Below are 24,865 nucleotides of genomic sequence, written 5' to 3'. Positions count from 1 at the left end.
TAAATTATATTAATCTGTTTTCATACTTGGATTAGTACTTTGCTCTGACACTGCCAAGCAGCAACTCTCAGCTCACGGTGATACTGTTCCTACAATTCTGAGAGGTGCAACAAGAAACAAGATGTGTGAGGAGATCTCTTATTGAGGCAATTTCTGTTCGTGAGAGAGAGAAACTTTTGAGCTCTGCAAAGCTCTTCTTCAGGTCTGGGAAAGAAATGTGGCATCTCACAGCTAGATTGTTTTCTTTGTCATTGTCTCTTTTGTCGTATCACAATTTGGCCAGGTGAAAGAGTTGGTTGTTCTAACTTTCTGTATTAAGAGAGGAATGAATGGATGTACCTTTAAAAAAAATTGACCGAACAAAAATATCAACTTTGATCTGCTGGTCTGTATGTTTTTTTTGTCTAATGCAGCCAAGTGCTTTTGGCATTCTCTTCCAGCTGTGAAAAAGGAATTATTGTTTGAGTCACTGACCAGATTCTGTGGCATGGCTGTTGTGTCTCACCCTGCCTGTATGGGGTCTGGCTGTAATTCTATACAAACTAGTTCAGGAAGGTTGGATTCTATGAGAGGCTTAGCCACCACTGTGAATGTTATGTTGTTTGGGGGATTGAAGGATTTTTTTCTCATTGCACTGTCCTGCCATTCAGTAAATGGCTAATGACTTGAGACAGATGCCTTTGCAGGCTTTACACGGGATTGGGTGGATTCAGACAACATGGACCAACGGTTTGCTATATGACAAGTAATTTCACTTTTTAGTACTTCAGTTTCCTCCATCTGTAAAATGGGGAAATGCTCTCTTCCTTTGTAAACTGCCTCTTCTGTAAAGTGCCTTGTGATCTAAGGATGAAAAATGCTGTTTAAACACTGGTTACAATTGGCTGGAATTTTCAAGGTGGCTTAAAGGACTTTGGGCCCCAAACCACTGGAATTCTATTAGATTTGTGCCCCAAACTGCTTCTGGCCCCTTTGAAAAACTCAGCACTTATTATTGTCAATTTAATTCTAGGAAGGGGAACACTGATTCAACAGGACCCTAATTTCCCAAGAATACTTCTATCAAGAGCTATCATCACAAATTAAGTTTTTTTGGATAGTGCTATCATAACTACGTATTGCCAGCTGTTTTTTTTTTCCAGCTTGTGATTTATTTTTGATTCCACACTGATGTTTTTAATGGATGCATGACAGAACCTAAATTAAACATTTTCTGGGTTTCCAGTATTGGATGAGCTGTATAATCTAGTTGCATGGATGTGGGGCTAAGAACTGCTGAGTGATAATGCCAATTTAGCCTTGATCAGATCATTTAACATTTCTGAGGGTATGTCTACATTTGGGAATAAAACTGAATTTATTAAAATTGACTTTTTAACACTAGATTTTATAAAGTCAAAGCTGAGTGGCCGAAATGGCTCATAGAGTTGACTTAGTATCAGAGAGGTAGTGTTAGTTGTGTATCTTCAAAAACAACAAGAAGTCCCGGAGCACCTTATAGCCTAACAGATATTTTGGAGCATAAGCTTTCGTGGGCAAAAACCCGCTTGAGTCATGCATCTGACGAAATGAGTCTGTGCCCACGAAAGCTTATGCTCCAAAATATCTGTTAGGCTATAAGGTGCCACAGAATTTCTTGTTTTTGAAGATACAGACTAACACGGCTACCTCTCTGATACTGAGAGGCTGAGCAGGTGCAGAATGGTGGTAGAATGTGCCTTTGGCCATTTAAAAGCCAGGTTAAGGTGCTTTCTGGCCAGGTTAGACCTCAGTTAAGAAACATTAACTTTGTCATTGGGTCCTGATATATTCTTCATAACATTTGTGGGGTGAAGGGGGAGAATTTCATGCCAGCATGCAGGATAATGTGGATGATGACTGCCTATCTCACAGGACACTGTGAGAATTAACATCTACACACTTTGAAGATGGATTACATAAATGCTAATGATTAATAATACACACTTGATTAGCTTCTCCAAACTAGAGAAGCTGCAATAATCATCCAATGGATTGTGAAAAGCTCATAGGATAACATCATCATCATACTGTTTTAAAGTACACTTGTGAAGGAAAAAGAAAATCACACATACATTAATAGGAAATACGTAAATCAGAACACTATATTAAAAAAAACCCTGCACCACCACAATGGCTTTGATTTTAGTAAATTTTATTTTATAACACAGTGTGGGAAACTTTATGGTAATGTGGAGTTTACCAAAAACTTTTCACCAACATTATAACTTGGAAAAACACAGTTAATTTATTGTACATAGAGTGTGCTACTGGTAGTAGTCTAAGGTCTGGTCTGTAATTCTGGAGATGACTTCATATAGTAGACTAAAGTGTACAACAGCACAAAGTCCTAAATTCGATGATAGTTTTAATGAAAGACAGTGAACAATCCTATTTATAAGAATGTTAGGCTACAGTGTTGAGAATTTATTTAAATACCTCTGTGATTATTTCAAGAATAAATAAAAACATTATGTCTCAGAACATCCCATTTGTCATGACTTTCCTATAGTTAATTAAAGATGTCCCTACTGGCTCCTAACAATGAGCTGTGTAAAGACTTTCCAAAAATGGCTAAAAAAACAACTGAAAAAGTTTGGGAATAACCTCAAGATAGATAATTTCTCTCTGTTTAATGTTGTTGCTTTTTTCTTCTCTCCTTCAGACACATATTAAACCCAGTTACTTCTTTTGAACAAATGAAACACTTTTGCTTATCTTCTCCTAAAAAAAATGGTGAATGAACACAATATATGCTTGAGTGTTGCATCCAAAATTGCTATTCGACAGTGCTTTATAGTCCCATTCAAGTAAATGAATTTCAACCAGTTCTCAACAGAAGCTTGACAGTTAAAACACAACATACATCAATACATAATTTAACTAAATTTACAAAAAAGTAAAAGCTACTGGCAACAACTGATTTAAACAATGATTTATCACAATTAGGGCTGTCACAAACTGCATTCTGAATATATACATAGTCACCACATTATTATCTAGCACTGAATGTATTGAAAAGAGATGCTTAACTTTTTAAAAATTAAGTGGTAAAATAAGCATCAGAGTTCTAAACGCATAAATAGGAATTACTCACACTAATGTTCTTGTAACATACTGTGAGTAGAAAACAGACATTATTATTTGTGTATTAATTATTCATGAAACCATGTTTATTATTATAGTACAATAACATGACAATGACAATCATTGTCAGCAACATTTGCCTGGTGATAAAATACTGTTTATGTTTTTATCACACAACCGTATTATAATGCTACAAGTAATTTTATACACTTTCAAAAAACATGATCACACGGTCTTTTTTCAAAAGCAGATGTGCATATTTCCTGTAACTAAATTACCTTTTATTAAAAAAAGGTAAAATATTGCACAAATTCCAGTAAGTTTTTGAAAGCCAATACATATCCCTCTACTTCCAATTAGCTCCCTTATTTTCAAAGAAACATAACAGCATTTTACATAATCAAATCAATTTATTTGAATTCCAATTAAGTTGTTTCAGGGCGAAGTAATATACAGACAAGCTTTTGTTGAGCACATTTTACTGTAGTAAAACCTGGGACACAGTTCATTCTTTGAGCTTCTAATCCCAACTACATCTGAGCAAAATTTTTCGGGCTAAATTTGATTTGGTAAAAAATACAGATTCAGTGACATCAAAACATTTAATAAGTTTGCATAATTTTACCATATTGTTTTGGTTGACAATCCGCTCCCCCCAGCCCCTCTGCTGGCAGTCACCCAAGAAGGGGTAGATCTCCTATCTCCCACAGGATAACCCTAACCATTCTGCTATCAGCTAACAGGGAGTTCCTCCTCCTCCTCTGGCTGTTTTCTATAAGGTCATCTATGGGGGCCTCCTTCAGTGGACAGCCTTGGAACATACCCACTGGATGGGGCCCCTCAGGCAAGTTCAACAGACAAAAGCTTGTTTTCTCCTGGTTTGTGCATTATTCTCAGGCTTACACAGGAAATAGGTGCTTGGTGGGCTAGAGAAGTAGCACAGTGCTTGCTCAGAGGCAGAAACGTGGACTCCTAGAGCTTTTGCTGCAAAACCTTAGCTGCCAAGTGATTGCAGCTGCCTACAGGGTTTCAGGTGGAACTGCAGCAATCCCAGAACTAGAGGCGTGGGCGCCTAACTCCTTCAGGGCAATCAGCCTATCATGATCCACGTGGCAATAAGCATCTGTATAAGAAGCCCTTATGTAAACCCAATGGAACAGACACTATCCTTGTAATTGTATTGACAGAGAGGATGGATGGCAAAGCTTCCCTGGATCAGTAGCTGCACAGGCCTCTTGCTGCTGGAGGGGGTGCAAATTAAGAATTTGTTCCACAAAGAGCCTCAACCTAGAATCTAATTCCCTGCATGCAGTTTTGCTCCCACAGTCAATTACATGCACATAAAACATTAGAGAGATGTACCTACCACTATGAGGATTGCACAACTGAATGCACAGTTAATTGTGGATGCAAAATTAGAAGCTGTTTAATAGCCTTAAAATGTCTTAAGGAAATAGATGATTTAAAAAAAAACCAGGTTAAGCAAAGCTCATTCTACAACCTGAAACCCAGATTTTCCTATCTTAAACAAAATGTAACAGATGGGGTTTTGAAAACTGCTCAGCATTGGTGTAAGTTTGCATTCATTGAAGTTGACGTTAAAATGCCTGTTGACTTCCCTGACAACTGTGTCTAGCTAATGCTAAGAAGGTCTGAAAAATCCCACCTTTAGCCAATCAACAATGTCACTCTCTGAAATGCTACATGTCTTAGAAGGTTTCCATAAAGAAGTTATTTCACAGCTTCTTTAACTACAGGCTTCCTTCCAAACAAGGCTATTTTGGAAGCGACACTGCTCCAAAAATAGCATTATGATGGACACATTTTCTTCAACCATCTCTTAGACAGACGTCCATTCACATGCATAGAGGAAGGGCATGGACTGGCTCTGCATGCATGGTTCTGTGCATCCTTGGACATGTGTGAATCATCTCACAGTATTGGGGATCTACACATAGAAAGGTGCGAAGGTTAGAATTGGGGCCACAGATCACCCTTGCCCCTGCAAGGAATTTGATGAAAAGGGTATCTGGATTTATTGAAGTCGTACTATAAGGGAGCTGAAGTGAGACAGGATCCATAACTCCAGAACAACTACTGTGATCCACAGAGCCTGAGGAGGGTTAAAACCCTCTGCTCATTCCATAGATTCAGGGGCCCAGCTATACCACCCCCCACAGAACTACACAGAGAAAACTCAGAGGAATTCTGAGGATTGTCTCCCTCTCCTTCTGATGTCCACACATTGCTTTATTTTTTAAGCAGAATGGGAATATGGCTTACTTCTTGGAGGCACAATACTTAATCTATTGGAGATGGACTGAAAGACTTGAAATTCAAGCCCCAGAATGACTGACCAAGGCAGAACTTTGTCCCTAAGTATGGAAAATGAGTGTCATGTTTTATCAAATAACCTGATATTTCTCTCATGGGGGGAAAATGGGAAACTCATAAAGATACTGATCCATCTTAAAAAAAAAAAAATCAGGTGCCTCTACTGGAGCCCTGAGGAACTTTTTGACTAAAATTAGTTTAGCTCTTGCCAGTAGATGGAGATTAATGCTGATGTTTTATAAGACTCTTTGAGAAGTCACACTAATAAGAACAGAACACGTAAAAGTTAAAAATGTGTAAAATGTAAAATTCTTGACTTGGACAATTTTTCTAACTATGGGCACTCTGTGATAAAACATGGTATTGTGGCCAGCAGGCAGCCTGATAGCACATTGAGAACAGAATAGAGATGTGTTGGATAGAGAGATCAGAGGTGCAGCTCTATCTGATACATTTGGCATTGTTAACAGGCTTTATTTTGTTTTTAGTTACCATGGAAGAGGCTTGGTAATTTTGTAGGATTAAATAAGGCACTAATACTAGTCTTTTAAAAAGATCTTGATATCAAATAGTACAGAATCTAAAAATGTACCCAAATTTAAATTCAGACAGACAACTAGGATGTACTTTGAAGGCAGTAAGATTCAAAAGGAAGAAGACACAATAGTGAAAATGTTGTAAACACTATATAAACTGCATCAGCAAAATGGAAAAGATTCAACATTAGTGTGGCAATCCTAACACATGCAAGGCTATTGCAATCAAAAATAATTTATAAAGTTAAATTTTACCAGCTATCTTTAACTTTCTACTTCATCCCAATCTGTAATTTCACTGATTGGGAACAACAAACGAATAACCCATCAAGGCATTAATGTTATACAATTCCCAAATCATTTTTTCCATGCTATGCTCCTAATAATCATTAAAGGGACATTAGCAGCCTGGTATGGCCTCCAAATTTTTCTCTATTAAGTTGTCATTCTAAAAAGTGCCTAAAAAGAGTTGAGTGCTCAACTTCTATCAAAAGGCATTGAAAACAGGCCCATTAGATGTTTTTGAAAATCCCACCCTTAAAACTCATTTAGCATTCCTGAAAAATAGTTGTACAGATTTCAGAGTAAACATGACCAGAATTTCTGATAACCTCGTATTTTCTCCAAGACATAAAGTGGTAAGTCTATAGAATATAAAGACATTTAATAGTGCATCTCACAAATGTGCATAGCACCTAATTTCCTAGTAGATTTTAAATGTCTTTTCACATTATCTCATTTTGATTTCTTCTAACCCTATCCAAGAATTGTCTTCACCTACTGTCATATACACACAAACACACTGACCAGATTAATGCAGGTGTGAGAAGATAATTAGGTCACCTGAGAGGAGGAGGGCCAGGGTTAACTGAGAGAGAAACCTAGCCAGGGAAGGGCTGGGCCAGCACTAAAAAGACAAGAGCTGAAAGCACCAGAGGGTGGAAGGTTCAGGAGTCTGCAGTTGCTCCCCAGGTGGAGGAAGGGCTCTGGGAGCAAGGAGGAAGTCCAGGGTGAGAGTAAGCCCTGGAATCATTTCCTGGTGTGAGAAGCCTAACAAAAGCCTAGAAGGGGTGAAGTAGCTACAGGGAGTAGAAGAGGCTCCACTGGTAAAGTGAGAATCAGGAAAGAGAGGACACCAGTAGTGGTGACAGCTGCCGTAGGCCCTGGGGAAATACGGGAGGGGGAACCGGCTCTGCTTCTGGGAAGGACAGGCCAAGAGTGGAAGGGGTGGGGCCAAAAGTAGTTGGTCCTCAGCGCCGCTCAGACTGTGGCATGCCCCTTATAGCCGTGGGCTGCTGGAGCCCTAGATCCCTATGAAAGATGGGGGTCCTAGGCACTTGCCCCCTTTGCCTCCCATTGGCAGGCTTCGATGATCCAGGGGGCTGGTCGGAGGAAGCTGGGGAAACAGTGACAGGGGATGGGAATGAGGGCTGGGATAGCTGATCATAAGCGCCCTAAACTGGAATCTGGCCCAGCAGGTGGGACCAGGTTCCGCTGCCAGCCACAGAGCCAGACGAGGAGCTGAATGCCATCTGGCATTTGGGCAGCTGTCCTATTCAATTTTGAAAGTTCTCTGGGGGCAGGGTGCAATAAATGGTAACCTGCTTATAGGGCCAAGAAACCCAAAGAAAGGCTATTGCAGAACAAGCAATGGGCAGCCAGGGGCACCTGATGCAAGGGGGATCACTAGCAGAGCGTGGTAACCCTGTTATGCTTACAAAGGAAAGCAGCCTTCTCAAGGGTGGAACTGCGCACAGGAACACTACACAACCATTTGGGAAAGGAAGAGGAAAATAATATAGTATTCACAAGAATCTAGGAATCAAGGTTAGCAAAAGGCAGTTACGCAATTAAGAAGGCAACTAAGCATTTTGTTACGAGTGTCAACCACACAAGGAGGACTATGAAATTTGTAGGACTTCTCTTTTCCCTTCCTATCTTAAACATAGCTAACAGCACAATGTAACCTACTTGGGGACTAGTTCAGGTCTGAAAAAGAATGTCACTTTGTGAGTTCCTATACAAACTGCTACAACATTCTTGGAGGTCTCTGATTTAAACGTTGTTCAGATCTGACACTTCATATTTCTTAATACCTGATAACCTAGCTAAAATGTTTGATATTTTATGGGTTAATAATACATTTGGTGCTTAGTAATGCACAGTTTTGCCAAGTGCCACTTTTGGGGATAGCACAAGGCTCTATCTCAGATACCCTCAGAAAATCCCAAGACATATCAGGATGCCAAACTTACAATCATTCTGATTATGTATAAACTCCTGAGGTCATCTTCAGAACATGCCTATAAAAAATTTCCTGTTCCGTTCAACAAAAGACTATGTCCTAAATTGCAAGTCCACAACCTGACCTTTTTCCCTGCACATAAAACAGGGTGCTTTGTGAAGGGGCTTCACACCATGACCCAGTAAGATGGCCCATCCTCACCAGTGGTGTGGCTGACTTCTGTCTCCCTGGCTCCTTGTGTCCCATTCAGAGTCTGTAGTTTGGAATGCAAGACCTTTTACAATGCAATGGGTGTAGCCAGCAAACTTATGTAAAATGACAGTGTTGGACACTAAAACTCATGGACAAAGAAACAAACAGCCAATGCCTCTCAGTCTCACTAAAGAGATCAATTTCCTTGGGCCACCTGACATAACCAACTGCCTGACGCTCACAGGGATAAAACAGGAAAAGAAAGTCAAATCGCAATTAGCCAATGATGGCAACTACTGCAGTGATCCACTGACAAACCACAGAAGACCAGACTGCCCCTAACACCTGAGCTGAGGATACTACTAAGCCATCCTTGCCATGGAAGAAGATTCCTACTGTGGATGGGGAAGAGTGGGAGAGCATTCTTTGCAATGACAAACTACGTCAGTCTTTGCTTTGTGGTTGCACTTGCCAAGAGCGAGTTTTCAAAAGTGCCATTTTTGGTCTAGTGTGATTCACTCTGGAATATACTTGTTCAGAGCCACAGAGGGCAGAGGCCAAAGGGGATGGGGGTGGATGAGGACAGTGAAAAGATGTGATCTACTCAGAGACAGAAATCCACTTTTTGATTCGTATCCATTTAATTCGCTTCCTTGTAATTGTAAAATGCTTCTCCAATATAAATCACTGGCTAACATGAGAGTAGGGCATCTGCATTCTTAACGGTTGAGCCAATTATTTTTGATGTTTACTGTTACAAGTAATTTTCATTCAAAATACTTCACCACTTAACTAAACAAAACTCCTAAGAAGCACAGCAATTTAACGTTTCTTTTAAAAGTGGTTTATAAAAATCAAATGATCGCTTTCAGCAGTGGCACAAATTAATTTTAGCATAGAATTATTAAATTGTAGAAATTTAAAAAATAGCAATAAAATCTGTCAATTTCACTTACATTTTCCTGTCTGAAAATTCCTAGAAGAAAACACCAACCTTGGGACACTGGCTAGTATACCTTTAAAGTGCATTCGTTGTAAACAGAAGTTAAGTAACTTCACATTATAAATTCAGCACTTTGTAAGAAAAAGCCTACACCATATTTTCAAGGTCTGGGAGACTTGGCCACAGTTTTTGTTTATAACAAGCCTTCTGTTATTCACAAGAGATCCTTTAGTTTAGAAAGGTCGTTTATCCCTTTGTGCAAGCAGATACCTGCTGTGGAAAAGCCAACTTCTAAGATATTAACCTTTTCCCAAGTGATTAATCTCATTACAAACATCAGTATTTGTAAGCTTCAGACAATTTTATATTGTTTTGTTCATTTCATGCCCAACAGGGTTAATACAGTACCTTCAGTATCTGGATATATGCAAAGGTGGTACACTTCCTGCTGCCCAAAGGAACACAAGTAAGCACCATGCATCAGTTGTATATTCCACATACAGACAAACTAGTACCTGATTTAAGAGTGCATTAGTATATATAGTTCCATCTTGCGAACTTAAGCATGGCCAACAAATAAACTGAGAAACAGAAGCTGATGTCTAAATGTAAAAAAAAATCTACATGCTAAACAAGAGAGATGTATTGTACAGCATAAAAGTAATTATTGCTTTGTGATCTTTTGGTTATCGTGTGTCAAGTGGACTCCTGAGTAGCCTCTCTTTCACCTCTCGTTGAAGTAGTTTCTCCTCTCAAAGTTCCCTTAGGCTTTACTTCCACTGCTATTATTGGAGTAATTATCCTCAGAAGTGTTCAAACTGTGGTGGAAAGCAGAGGTCATTTTACATAATGATGTCACTTCATGAAAAAGCTCACCTTCTTCTAGGCTTTCAATTCCCTCAGCTCCTTCTTTTTGCCAAGGAATTAGAATGGATGGATGTTGACAAAGGTTCACTGGGAGCTGTTCCTCTGAGTTACTGCTTAGTGTTTCATTTGCTTTTATCTTCTGATGGAAGGAGTCATCTACTTGGGAAAATTCCACAAAGGCAAGTTGTGCACCTGATTGTGCTGGAGAAGCTGACTTTGCTAAATCTTTAGTGAAATCCACATGTTCCACATTAAGGGTTTTGTCATTGTTTCCCTTCTCCAGCACAGAAACGGATTCCATATGGCCACTAAAAGCAACTTGCTTCCTTGGTGATGGAGGGAGCTCTTTTCCGTGAAGAACACTATCATCCTGAATCCACTCCACTTGATCGTCAGTGCCACTACAGAGCAAAGCAAGGTTGCTCTCACTAGGTGCACTGGACTTGTTCTGAAACAAACAAAAAACAAAAGCCAAACAAACCAATGTCTTATTTTAGTTTATGTTGCAAGCAGCATCCTTGTTTGGGTGTCCCTGACAAAAAAATCTATGCTAATGAAAGAATATACAATCCTGAATTTCCCTAAAAACAGAACACCGGGGCAGCAAAACTGCAAAATAAGCTTTATTGGACACTGCTTCACCCTGGCACGTAAAGATCACTTTTAGGAATGACAAAGGAGTTCAGTGTCCATTCCCCAGTCAGGTCTTGACCACACTGTGACAGTCAAAGAAGTTTGTGCCAACTAGCTGTAGTTTTGCATTATGATCAGATATGAAATTGAGACTCAGACGCATAACTGTTTTTTGCAGTATTGGTCCCAGGATATGAGAGGGACAAGGCGGACCAATTTCTGTTGGTGAAAGTCAAACTTTCAAGCTATGAAGGGTTCTTCTTCTGGTCTGGGAAAGATACTACTAGCTAAATGCAAGGTGAAGGGTAAGTAGTTAAAATGCATTATAAGTGACCTTTCAAGGTGAAGTAGCCATTAAAAACCATTCCAGTCATAGGACAAAAATGGGGAGTTAGCGGATTACAGATTGTTCTAAAATGACATAAATCCAGTGTTTTTAATAAGACAACCATGAATTTTGGTGTCTAGCACAGTTATGATGTGAAGATCCTGGGCTCATTGTCTGAAAGTGTTGTGCAGGTTTCCTTTGAAGAGAAAGATTGACAGGTCATGTACAGAGTAATCACAATGAAAAGTGCTTACTCACAGGTGATATATAGTTTTTGTCTTTTATCAGTTTTCTGTAAGAGTACATTTGAAAGCATAGTGATTGTCTGGTTTCACACTCACAGTTCTTTTTGGAACTCTTAGTATACTGGATGAGGTACAAGACATGTTATGACAGACGTGTAGTACCCAGAGATGTTAAAAGCTGCAGGTTTTGCATCTGTTGTTCTGGTGGGGTCTAGGGCCATTTTGAGACGGCATGCCTGGTCTATGAGGAGCTTGCCTCTGATTATGATGCTGGAGGTTCTTTTGCTGATCTTGGTGGATTGTTTGGAGGCCAGAAGAGAGGGTTTGTTAAATATTTTGTTCACAGTGTGGTTCACATTAAGTATGGGTCGTAACTGGTTAGTAATACTCCATGTGGGTTCCAGTATGGAATGGTAACTGACAACCCTAAGTGTATAGGCAAGGATCCAGCATGCCACTGTACTGAAGTAGGATTTCCTAGTGTATATCTACTTACATCTTGTATTTAGCTGTGTTATTCTGAGTACCTTTCCCAGATCTAAAGAAAAGCTCTGCGTAAGCGCAAAAGCTGGAGCAATAAACAATGTCACCTTATTCAACTTGTCTCACATACGACCATGGGGATTTCTGCTCTTCTTTTCAGTAGTCAGTTACCCACACATTTATTATTAATGTTTCAGTTCACAAATAAATGGCCATTTTATTAATGCATCCCTTGTGTGCACTTATAACAGTGTTGATGGGGATCAGAGTTAACTGTTGCAGAAAAGGATCTCTAATGTGGGAGTTCTTTTAACAATTGCAGATCGTAAGCATGAAACACAGGAGTTGGAAGTTATTGATACAGAAGTCTTTTGACAATGATCATCAATGATCACCAGGGAGCTGATTTGGTGAAGATTTTAAAAGATTCAAGAGGGAGGTCTGATCCTGCAAAAGAACCTAGCTGTGCCTCAGGTCCAATGGGACAGAGGCTTGAGTGGGCAGACCCATGTATAATATGGAGCCCTAGTTTTCTACACTGAAAATTAATTGGTTTCTAAAGGAATGATTATTTAGATCACATGACATAAACAAGCTGGAAAACTCCCCCCCCCCCGAGTTACTTATACCTTCTTTCATTAGAAAAGGCTAACCTAATACTAACAGCCTCTAGAACATTTAACTGAGATAAATTCCTGCATGGGAAATAGAGGGAGAAAACATAACAAAGCCTATGCAGCAGGAAGATAAATTCCTAATTCCCCCTAGATGTGGGTATTCATTTTAACGGCACACTATTTATAAGATGGGTAAGATTACACGCAAATCCTCAGCTGATCAACATTTATAGTGTGGCAATCAGGATGAGTTTGTTAGAGGAAGATGCTTCTACTTTTGAAGAAACAGCAAGACATAGTTGGAACCATCTGAAGCATTTTCTGGCCCCACATACAACTTCCACCAGGGAATGTAAAATTCTATTCTAAATTTAATGAAGCTGTTTTATATGTGAAAAAGAGAGACTAACCATAACCTTATAATCAATATCCTCCATTGATCTAAAGAAATCCAGGCTCTTTGCTCCTGAGAGCTTTCCTTGATCTGAGCTGTGTGTGCTCAGTGTGTCCAAAATCTCTCCTAGCAAATCCATTTCTCCTGCGTGATGAGATGTCACTCCAATTTCACCAGAATCATCACTGTCATAAAAATAGGCAGAAGCATCCTCGCTGTCTTCAGATGATAACCTAAAAACAAAATAAACTTTCTATCAGCTAAAACCATAAAGTACTTTATTATGTCATCATGACCATTTCTGTAAGTAAATAAGGAATAAGCACATTCGAGGCCACTTGAATTTGAAAGGGGACTCAATCTGGCCTTTGCACCCACGATTTCACCTGAAAATAAGACCATTCAGACAAATGTAGTGTAATCAGCGAGTCAGGTGGCCCAGTAACAAGAACAAAAAAGGAGTCCCAGGTTTTGTAAACTAAGCATTAAGTAGCATTATGAAAAATAATGTTCAAATGCCTTTGAGAATATGGGGTCTAAAAGTAACAATATTTGACAGGAAAAGGATAACATACAAAACTAATAAACAAGAAGAAAAATCATGCTGCTACTAAAGCATGTAGATTTCTTTTTTATTAATCACAGAAAGGAAAATCAGTACTAACCTTAACACCAGAAGGAATTTCTCAATGCTTATTACCATTCTGATTAAAAAGCACATACTTTCTCCTATGCTGGCCCTCCTGATTGGAAAAATCTCTTCACAAACACAAAAATGCAGTTCAGAAATGGATTATAAAGAGGTAATCTAATCCAGCACCTTGTCCTGAGGCCAGACCAGATATACCTAACATGGGAATGCTTTTAGTTCAGAAGTTTTTCCTTTTATATAGCCTCAATCTCCCTTGGTACTTATGAGTCCCATTACTTCTTGTTCTACCTTCCATGGACAAGGAGAACAACTGATCACCATCCACTTTAAAACAGTGCTGAACATTTCTGGAGACTGTTATTGGGTCCCCCTGCAATCTTCTTTTCTTAAGACTAAACATACCCAGGTTTTTTAACCTTTCCTCATAGATCAGGTTTCTAAACCTTTTTTATTGTTTTGGTTGATCTTCTCTGGACTCTGTTCAATTTGTCTTTCTTAAAGTGTGGTGCCCAGAACTGGATACAGTACTTCTGCTCACTAGTGGAAAACAGAGCAGAGCAACTATCTTACAACATTTTGCTAATAAACCTCAAAATAATATTAGCCTCATAAGCAACAGCCTCATATTACATAACAATTCATGATCCATTATAATTCCCAGCTCCTATTTAGTAGTATTCCAGCCTAGCCAACTCTGAATTTGATAGTTATGCATTTGATTTTTCCTTCCTAAATGTAGTACTTTGCAATTGACTTACAGAATTTCATCTTAATGAGTTCAGATCCATAATCCTAATTTATCCAGCTACTTTTGAATTTCTAACTCTGTCCTCCAAAGTGTTTGTAAAAGCTCGGTGTCCTCCATAAATGTTATAAGCATGTTTTCTGCTTCATTATCCAAGTCATTTATTAAAATACTGCATTATACTTGATCCACAAAAGACTCTTTGTGGGACCTCACTACTTCACCACATTGAAACACTGACAATTACTCTTTGAATACAGACTTTCAACCAGTCATGTATTCCTCATATAGTAATTTCATAAACTCAATATTTCCATAGTCTGCTTACATGTAACCTATATGCAATGTAGTTATAGCTCTGTTGGTTCCAGGAAATTAACCGGATAAGGTTAGTGACAGAATATTTTTTATTGGACTAACGTCTGTTGCTGACAGACTTATGCATTCTGACTTGTGCCATGAAGGCTTACTAAAATCAAGATGAATCATTCTACAACTTTCACCCATATACTTGGCCAATAACCCAGTCAAGCAAGGAAATTAGGTCCCTTTGTCACGTTCCATTCTTGATACATCCATGCTACCTATTGTGTATAACCAAATTATCATCTGGGTGCTTAAAAGATCATTGTTTAACAATGTTAAAGTGTATTTCCAGGGATCACATGTTAGTCTGAGTGGCCTATAATTCCCCCAGATCTCTTTGTTCTCCTTTTTTAAGGATAGGTGCTATATTTGCCCCACCCCCATCTATTCTCAATGTCAGTCACCATCAATTCTGAGATTGTTTCAGTTGTTCTTTAAAGTATGTTAGGATGCCTCTCATCAGGACCCACACATTTCAATACTTCTAACTTATTTTTTCAGCTGTTTTTTCCCCTTTTTTGGTTTATCTAGTCACAATTTACCTTTTTAGTGATGACTGACCCAAAATAGGTATTAAACACCTGAAGAGTGTTGATGTAATTTATTATTACACTCCTTCTCTGCTAACTTTAGGACCTGCACTTTCCTTCGTATTTTTATTGCTCTTAATGTATTTATAGATTACCTTATTGCTTTTTTTCCCATCCACTGATAGATGTAATTAATTTTGTGCCTTTGCCTTTCTGATGTTGTCTCTACACGCTTGTGCTAGTCTTATGACATCATCCTGAGCAATCTGTCCATATTTCCACATTTTATAGGATTTCTTTTTTATTTTCAGATTATTAAAGAGATCCTGATGGAGCCATATTGACCACTCACTGGTCTTATTTTTAATTCTCAATGAAATAATGTGTTGTTGCACCTTTTGTGTTGTCTTTCTGAGAAAATGCTAGCTTTCCAGTACATTCCTTTCTCTTAGATTTCCCTCCTATGGAACTATCTACCAGTTCACCGAACTCTTTAATATCTGTTTTTTTGAGGCCCTTTGTCATTATTCTACCACTTCCACACTGATCCTTCACGTTTCACCCAATTGCCTTCAACCTTCAGATTTACAAACAATTCCTCTTTTAGAATCAAGTTTCAAATGGCTGTACCCAACTACCTTCTCCACATCGGAAAACAACTTCAAAACCTCATTGGATATACAGAACACTTCGATTACATCTACATTAGAGAGTTTTGTCGACAAAACCAGGGTCTAACACACAAAATGACATCGACAAAACTCGGCACTTCTGCTGACAGCGTCCTGCCTCTCCGCAATAAGGAATAATGCCTTTGTTGGCAGTTTCTGTCAACCAAAAAGCCGTGTAGATGCTCCAAGGGGACCTCTGTCAACAGACAGGGCTTCTGATTCACCTGGCAGCCCTGTTTGTTGAGCTTCCAGTTGGCCATTCTGCGAGAGAACAGCAGGGCAGTCTTGCTGCTCTCTGTCAACAGAGCAGTTTACTCTTTCATTCCGCTTTGTGTGTGGGCTTGATCTGCCAACAGGGGTTTTGCCAGATCTCATCCTACAGTAACATCTGTCATCAGATCACTGTAGTGTAGACGTAGCTTCTATGTTTTGCCATGTCATTTATTCAACAGATGTTTGTGTAGCTGAAGTTCCCCATTATTACAGTAAAACAAACATTTCTGTATTTACTTAAGAAATCCCTCATCCATCTCCTCCTACGGATTTGGAGATCTATAGTAGACCCTTAACCATGACAGTGCCCTAGTTTTTCCTTTTTCATATTCACCCAGATGTTTTCAACTTGTCTGTCTATTATGTCCTTCTGGGCTTCACAAAAAGCGCATATATTCTTGATATATAGTGTAACACCTTCTCCCTTTTTTCTCTGCCTGTCCTTCCTGAACAAGCTATACGTTTTAATACCAATATGCCAGTCTGGAAATTTATCATACCAAGTTTCTGAGGTGCCAGTTCAACCGTAATTTAATATGTTGTGTAATTCTTCCAGTTTTTCCTGTTTATTCCTCATATGCCTCATATTGGTGTACAAAAATCCAGAAATTCTCTCACTATACTGCTTCAAATCCCTCCTAAAAGCTCTTCTTTGCTGTGATGTCTTGAAGAGACTTGACAACAGGCTGCTTGTGTGCTGACATCACTGACTGCCATGCTGACCAATACTCATTTCCTTGTACTACCTCATCTGTTTATTTGCATCAGTCTGTTATTGACATTTAAATATAAACTCTTTGAGACAGAGATTATCTTTTTTGTTGTGTGTACAGCACAAAGCAGACAGGGGTCCTAGTTCATGAGTAGGAATCCTTGGTGCTATGGTAATACAAATAATAAAACAATATTTATTTTACAATATTCTGCCCCATTTGCTGTTAAAAGTACGGTCTTATTTCCATGATAGATGCTAGACTATTTAACAAATTTGGGGTCAGGAGTCACCCCGGGAAAATATTCATTCACATGAACTCAACTGATCTAAAAACCAGTGGTGGGACAGACCCACGCACATAGATTTTCTCTCTCTTACTATCACACATGCAGGTTGCTTACTTGCTTGTTCTGTCCATTTCATCATCGTCATCGTCATCCAGGGCAGAATCATGATTACTGACACTGGTGAGGTGTGGGCTGAAACGTGTCTGGAAAAGAAAATTTAACACTGTGAACTTTATTTTCTTGACTTTGATTTCTGTTCATTTGGGATCTGCAGTTAAGCTACATTCATCTTTTGGACCAGGCCTCTGTTCAATTTAGGAATAAATCAAAAATGGCCTCTACCTTTGTGGGATCCAGGACTAGATGCTCCAAAAAAGCAGTCATAAATTGTGTTCAGAAATGTTCTCTCTGCAACCTGTCTTGAGGTCACGTGTAATTAGTCAATCTAAGGTAGCTGAACCTCCCCCCCCCGCCCCGCATTATTACTGAGTTTTCTGTGTGAAATCGGGCAAAGACCATTTCCAACAAAGCCAGTTTTTGAGCATGGAAAAGAATACGTACAATCAACAGCTAATGAAACAGAGGACTGACAATCTGCCATTGACTAACGCTAATGAAACTCTTTAAAAACATATCCTCTTTATGGCTAGCAGCAGAGACACTCAGTTTACCTAAGGATTTATCTGTATAAGAGTCATTAAAATACATTGATTCTATAGAACTGGGAGTGAACTAATTCTCAAAGGAGATTCCCACCAACATGATGATTCCAGACACATTTCTTGTTCAATGCAAATTAAGGTGTCAGTCCTGGAATTCGCTCTGCAGAACCCCAAGATTGGGGTGTGAGAGCCTGACCCAGTAGACACATCAGGCTTAGATGTTCCCACTCTGAATCATCCTAGTAATGCAACAACAAGTCTTCAAAAGAGGAAGAGTTAAAACAAAGAATTCATACACTTTTTAAAAATTTAAAGAATTCTTACACTTTTTAAAAATTTAGACATTATCAAAATTAGAAAATAAGAGCAAAAAAGGAACTGCAACAGGCTTTTTATATGGAGCATTACTTCTATCAACAGAATAAAATCCTATGGGATTACATTGACTAGCTCCTAGAAACAAACATTAAATATGTTTTCAAAGAGTGAATATATCAAATTTTTTAAAAAGTGTCTCTTCGGGAAACAGGAACTAAACAAACTGATTAGAACTGTCAAAACAAAAAGCAGTCAAGTAGCACTTTAAAGACTAGCAAAATAGTTTATTAGGTGAGCTTCCGTGGGACAGTTCTGGTCTGGCTGTGGTCTGAAGAAGTGAGTCTGTCCCACAAAAGCTCACCTAATAAGCTATTTTGCTAGTCTTTAAAGCGCTACTTGACTGCTTTTTGTTTTGATAGTGTATAGACTAGCATGGCTTCCTCTCTGTTACTGATTAGACCTAGTAAATGCCAAAGGGCAAAGCAGTTACCCTGGCCTGGGTTCCTTTGAAGGCTCTTCTGAAAGCATATAAGCTTTGCCATTACCCTGCATGTTCGTGGATAGCAGCACCAATAACATAGTACACAAAGGTAGAGTATGAGTATGGTAATGAAGTAAATAAAAATAGAAGAGCAATTTCTTCCTTTCACTCTCTCTTTGGAGATAGATTTTTGTTCTGAATAGAATTTTTAGTGGCATGGTAGTACATGCGGCAGAAAATGTTTTACAGACAATTGGTGAATATCAACATAAATAAGACTTACATACAAATTAAAAATCTTGATTAAAACTGTGAAAGAAAGAATAACTTTATTGGCACATTTCCACAGTTAAACAAGCACCATGAAATAGTCACTAAGACCAAACTTAACATATTTTTTCAATAGATTACTTTCCCCTCAGAGTTGCAATAAAACTGACTAGGAGGAGGAGTATGTCCAGACTACTTTGCAAAAAAAGAGGGAAAAAAACCCGATTTAATAAATTCCAAATGGAGAGCCATAAATCTCTTTCAAAGCTCCACTAGATGAAGTGACATAGTATGTGCACCTGCAAAAGCTGTCAAACTCATTTCAGAAAACCTTCCGTTACTGATGAACCCCGCTGTTTGCAGTTATTTAAGCTTTTAATTTCTGTCTTTTCTGCATTTTGAAGTGTGTACACTTTTTATATCATTTCATAAAAAAGGACAGACTTTTGTTTCTTTCCTCATGAGAGTTCTAATAAACAGACCTCTTAAATTCATTACCACCCAAATATTATATTTCTTGCTACACCCAAACTTTATAAAGAAAGACTTATTAAATTGTTATTATTTGCTTTATAAAATAAGTAACACACTTCCTACAATTACTAAACTCGTATGGCTTATTCCAGTTGGCACTGTTTATATAATAAATACTTTATTTATAACATTTACACACACACAACTACATTTCATGTACTCGACATTCTTTTTATCTTACTTATAAGAGTGAAGTGAAGGTTTCTTTGGAAGATGTTGCCACCTCTTGTGGCTCACAGAGGTTAAAAGTGTTATCTTTTTTCCTTCCTGTGTAATATAGAGTAAATTCTATGAAGAAACAATCTAAGATGCTAGGAAGTGATCAGTTGGTGGCCTTCATAAATCACTTCATTAACCACCCATCAAGTTTAATTAGCTTGTACATAAGCCCTGGGAAGCAGCAATTGTAGCCCATGTGGGGATGAGGTCAGAGATCCACCTCTAGGCCCCAGAAGGCATCATGGTGCTTGCTGATGCCACCATAATATGGAACTGCCATTCACCCATCCAGGAGCCTCTAAGGCGCACTGCAATTGGTGGGGTGGTGGCAAATCTGTGATGCTGTTCTCCTTCCCTCTAGTAGCAAGTATAAATATGATAGAACCAAATAAAATGAGTAAAGTACAAAAGGAAAAAAAAAAGCTCTCTTATCTAAGGCAGGGATTTCACATACACTTGCTATGATGGGCCAGAAATCTCAAAAAATATAGGAGACATACATAAATACTAAAGTATTTGTTACATTATTGACTGGGCATGAAAGCCAATCTGCGAGGCATCAGTTCTTTATTAATACTGCAGCTTTCATGAGCATAACTTTCAGGTAATGAGACCTCACTGATCGTACAAATAAAGTAAGTTTGATAAGCTACTGCCATCAATTGTCCTGAATGTGAGAAACAAATAAGTCTGACAAATGGCAGTTCATGCACAGTTTCATTTTTACTGACTATTCAATACCTCAACATTTAAAGTTTTCAACACTGTGTAAAATAAAATATGTGAAGTAAAGTTTTCTTCTAGTTTTTTATATGAAAGATACTTGTTTAACATGAGAAAGCTAGTTGAGGAAAACTTAGTCATAAAAAATTCTCACAGTCCCTCTTTCTCCCATTTTACAGTAAACTCTTCCATTTTTACTGTAGCCCTGGGACCAGGAGGTTGCCGGACATTCAAATATTCTGGATAATAGAGAGGTACACCTAGCAATGCATAACATTAAATAATAAAAAACTAAATATTAACATTTATAATATCAATATTAATAAACTAAAATATATGCAGACCACTTTAATTATGAACGACCGTAGTATTGTACACTGAAAGCTTGTACTGCACTTGCTGTAAAGTATCAGAGTAATAGCTGTGTAAATCTGTATCCGCAAAAACAACAAGAAGTCCTGTGGCATCTCATAGACCCACTTTCATTACTATGAAACCTTATGTTCCAAATAATCTGTTAGTCTGTAAACTGTTACAGGACTCCCTGTTTTATTTGCTATATTTATTTGTATTTACTGTCACTATACTGTACTTATGGAAAACGTAACTAAAATTTACTTACGGATGATAGAATACTGGTTAAAACAGAGTTTACTATATCCAGCAAAGGGAATTCCAAAAAAAGAAAATTACAAGGAGGAAAAAAAAAGCCAATCAAGGGTATTATACACACACTGACCTACCTACTTGTCTCCAGTTAAGAACGTGCAAGCTGTTATAACAGACAATGTGATCACAGGGAAAATACTTTGTTACACTACTCAAGGGCAAACTAGAACGATGCAGAAATGGGAAGAAAAGGGGACTCTGACAAATGGGATTATAAGTGATTACATCTTCTCTTGTTCGCTGTTCTTATTCCCCATTATACTAAGCAAACACAACTGAAAAGAAATGTGACATGAGCACAGAACAAGACGTGAGCCATAGAAGTTCTGCTCACTTTATAATTGGACTCAGTAGATTAGGACAGATACGGGTGGGAGGAGATGAACAAACAGCCACTTCACAAACTTCAGTATCTTGTACTTCTGCTCTGTAAGTATGGAACAGTCCACTCCTCATGGGAGGAGGGTGCACCCCTGCTTTGGAGAAGCAAGTATGGCAGCTCCGTCTTTTCTGCCCACAGCCCTGCCTACTCACACCACATCCCCCAACCCAGCAGTCTCCTCCATCACCAGCTCCTCCTGCCCTGAAGGCCTCACCCTCCCACTAAGCCAGATACTGCTGGTTCTCTGTGTTACTCTGCACTCCCCTGTCTCCAGGAGCAGGGATGCAGTGAGCAGTGGGGACCTTCAAGGGAAGAGGATGTGATACAGTTCTCAGAGAAGGGGAGTATCATGGCTCAGCTGTCTGGCAGTAGGTTGGTGAGCATGGCAGGTAAGGTGATGCCTTCCCTGGCCCATTATACCCACCACTCATGATGCCCCCCTACTAAACAGTATTTGGCTACACTGGATATAACTGTGCTGGATGTAAATTAATAGGATATATTCTTTAATCTGACAAAACACTGTAGATTTAGTAGATTTTGCTGCTTGCTATTACATCTGAGGAATTGTCCGTGATTAAGGTGTCATTAGAAGAGGTTTTGGAACAAACCGATAAACTTAATATTAACAAGTCACTGAGACCAGATGGTATTCACATAAAGAGTTCTGGAAGAACTCTAATGTGAAATTGCAGAACTATTCAGTGTGGTTTGTACTTAATCCTTAAAATCAGTATTGATACCTACTGACCAGAAGATAGCCAATATTTAAAAAGGGCTCTAGAGGTGATCCTGGCAGTTACAGACTGGTAAATCTAACATCAGTACCGGGCAAATTAGTTGAAACTATAGTAAAGAATAAAATAGTCAGACATGTAGACAAACATAATTTGTTGGAGGAAAAGTCAACATGGTTTCTGTAAAGGGAAATCATGCCTTACTAATCTACGGGCTTGTCTACACTTGCCCCCAATTTGAAGGGGGCATATTAATCAGGGTGCTGGGAAAATTACTAATGGAGTGCTGCAGTGAATATGCAGCAATTCATTAGGCTAATTCTCCTCTGTGGCAACTTGGAAGTGCTGGCACGCGTGTAGCCATGGGCACTTTGAAGTGCCTGTGCTACTTCTAAGTTTTGAGGATTACAGGCACTTCGAAGTGCCTGAGGCTACACGCATGCTGGCACTTTGAAGTCTGACATTTTGAAGTTGCCATGGGGGAGAATTAGACTAATTCACTGCAGCGCTTCATTAGTAATCTCCCAGCACCCTAATTAATGTGCCCCTTTTAAGTTGGGGGCAAGTGTAGACCCAGCCTATAAGAGTTCTTTGAGGTGGTCAATAAGTATGTGGACAAGAGGGATTCAGGGGATATAGTGTACTTAGATTTCCGGAAAGCTTTTGATAAGGGCCCTCACTAAAGGCTCAAGTAAAATAAATTGTCATGGGATGAGAAGGAAGGTCCTCTTATGGACTGAAAACTGGAAACAAAAGGGTAGGAATAAATGGTAAGTTTTCAGAACGGAGAGATGTAACTAGTGGTGTCCCCCAAGGGTCTGTACTGGGATCAATTCTGTTCAACCTATTTATAAATTATCTGGAAAAAGTGGCAAACAGTGAGATGGCAAAATTTACTGATGATACTAAAATGCTCAAGTTAAGAACAAAGCAGACTGTGAAGAGCTTCAAAAAGATCTCACAAAATGGCAAATGAATTTTAATGTGGATAAACGTAAAGTAATACACAATGGAAAAAAAAGCCCAACAATACATACGACATGATGGGGACTAATTTAGTTATAACCACTCAAAGAGAGAGATCTTGGAATCATTGTGCATAGTTCTCCGAAAACATCCACTCAATGTGCTGCATCAGCCAAAAAAACAAACAGGATGCTAGGAATAATTTAAAAAGGGATACAGAATAAGACAGATAATAGCTATATAAATCCTAGCATGCCAACATCTTTAATACTTCATACAGATGTGGTCGCCTCATCTCAAAAGAGGTTCAGAAAATGGAAGCAAAAATTATTAGGGGTTTGGATTGGGTGCCATATAAAGAAAGATTAAAAAGGCTGGGACTGCTCAGCTTAGAAAAGAGGAGATTAAGAGGGGATACGATAGACCAATATAAAATTATGACTGGTCTGGAAAAGATGAATAAGGAAAAGTTTTTTACTTGTTCTCATAACAAAACAACTATGGGTCACCTAATAAAATTAATGGGTGGCAGGTTTAAAATTAGCAGGAGGAAGTTTTTCTTCACACAGTGCATAGTAAGCCTGTAGAACTCCTTTCCAGAGGAGGCTGTAAAGACATAGGCTGGGTCTACACTAGAGAATTTTGTCAACAGAAGGGGCCTTCTGTCGCCACCACTCAGGGAGAGTCTATACACTTAAAGCATTCTGTCAACAAAGTCTCGACAGAATTCCGCATTTTCCTCGACAGTATTATCCCTCAAAAAATTGAGGCACAACAATCTCTGGACAGAATACTGTCGACAAAAGTGCAGTGTAGCCACTTCTGTCAGCAAAGAGGACTTCCAGCTGTCGGGCAGCCCGCTTTGCAGAGCTGCCATTCTGCTTTCTGGCACCAGAGGACAGTGCAGTATGGCAGTTCTCTGTCAACAGAGCAAGTTGTGTGTAGATGCAATCTGTTGACAGAGGTGCTGTCGAGATTACCCTGTTGACAGTAACTTCTGTCGACAGATGCTTCTAGTGTAGACATAGCCTAAGACTTTAACAGGATTCAAAAAAGAACTAGATAAATTCATGGTCCAGTAATGGATATTAGCCAGGATAGGTAGGAACGATGTCCCTAACTTCTGTTTGTTAGAAGTTGGAAATGGATGTCAGGAGAGGGATCACTTCTGTGATTACTTGTTCTGTTCTCACTCTCTGGTGTATCAGGCACTGGCCTCTGTCAGAAGACAGGATACTGGTCTAGATGGACCTTTGGTCTGACCCAGTGTGGCCATTCTTATGTTCTTAACCACAAACCGGAAACGTATAAAACTATGGCTTCCACACAGAAAAAGGCTTCAAAGCTGTAGAGAAAGACACTTTCTCTACTGCAGCAAATATATATATATATAAGGACATAACCTATGTAAACCAATAGGTTTGTTAACATACATCCCTGAATTAATCCCCCGAACAAACTCAGTGGGGAAGTCAGTGAACTGCCTGGTTTGAAAGATGCAAACCACTGAAGGAGAAATAATCAGTGAGTTTAATTCCCTCATCTCTGTGGGATATCTTGACAGCAACTGAAAATGATATTTTAAGAGAACTTTACTTATAATTTCAGGGATAGGTCACACAATGTTTGAATATGATTCCATGATACACAAGAAATCCAAAAACTGCTTGCTGGTGGTTAGGTCTCTGTGAAGGAAGAGAATAAAGGTAGCTTGGAACATAATGGCTATATCTATGCTAGCTC

The 24,865-nt window shown here is 38.9% G+C and overlaps 1 protein-coding gene across 3 annotated transcripts in view; it reads right to left on the bottom strand.

The window, feature by feature from the left end:
- Nucleotides 1-2,156: 2,156 nt before the first annotated feature.
- Nucleotides 2,157-24,865, bottom strand: part of DENND1B (DENN domain containing 1B) — a 297,081-nt gene continuing 274,372 nt past the window's right edge. For all 3 annotated transcript variants that reach the window (XM_075002439.1, XM_075002440.1, XM_075002441.1), the window contains 3 exons: nucleotides 17,276-17,364; nucleotides 12,939-13,155; nucleotides 2,157-10,670 (listed from right to left, as the gene is read on the bottom strand). In XM_075002439.1, coding sequence (XP_074858540.1) covers nucleotides 10,119-10,670; nucleotides 12,939-13,155; nucleotides 17,276-17,364 — 858 coding nt within the window. In that variant the 3' untranslated portion in view covers nucleotides 2,157-10,118. The remainder of the gene's footprint in view (nucleotides 10,671-12,938; nucleotides 13,156-17,275; nucleotides 17,365-24,865) is intronic.

The sequence above is a fragment of the Carettochelys insculpta genome, chromosome 9 (assembly GCF_033958435.1).
Source record: "Carettochelys insculpta isolate YL-2023 chromosome 9, ASM3395843v1, whole genome shotgun sequence".
NCBI lineage: Eukaryota > Metazoa > Chordata > Testudines > Carettochelyidae > Carettochelys > Carettochelys insculpta.
This window is presented reverse-complemented; position numbering and strand designations above follow the sequence as displayed.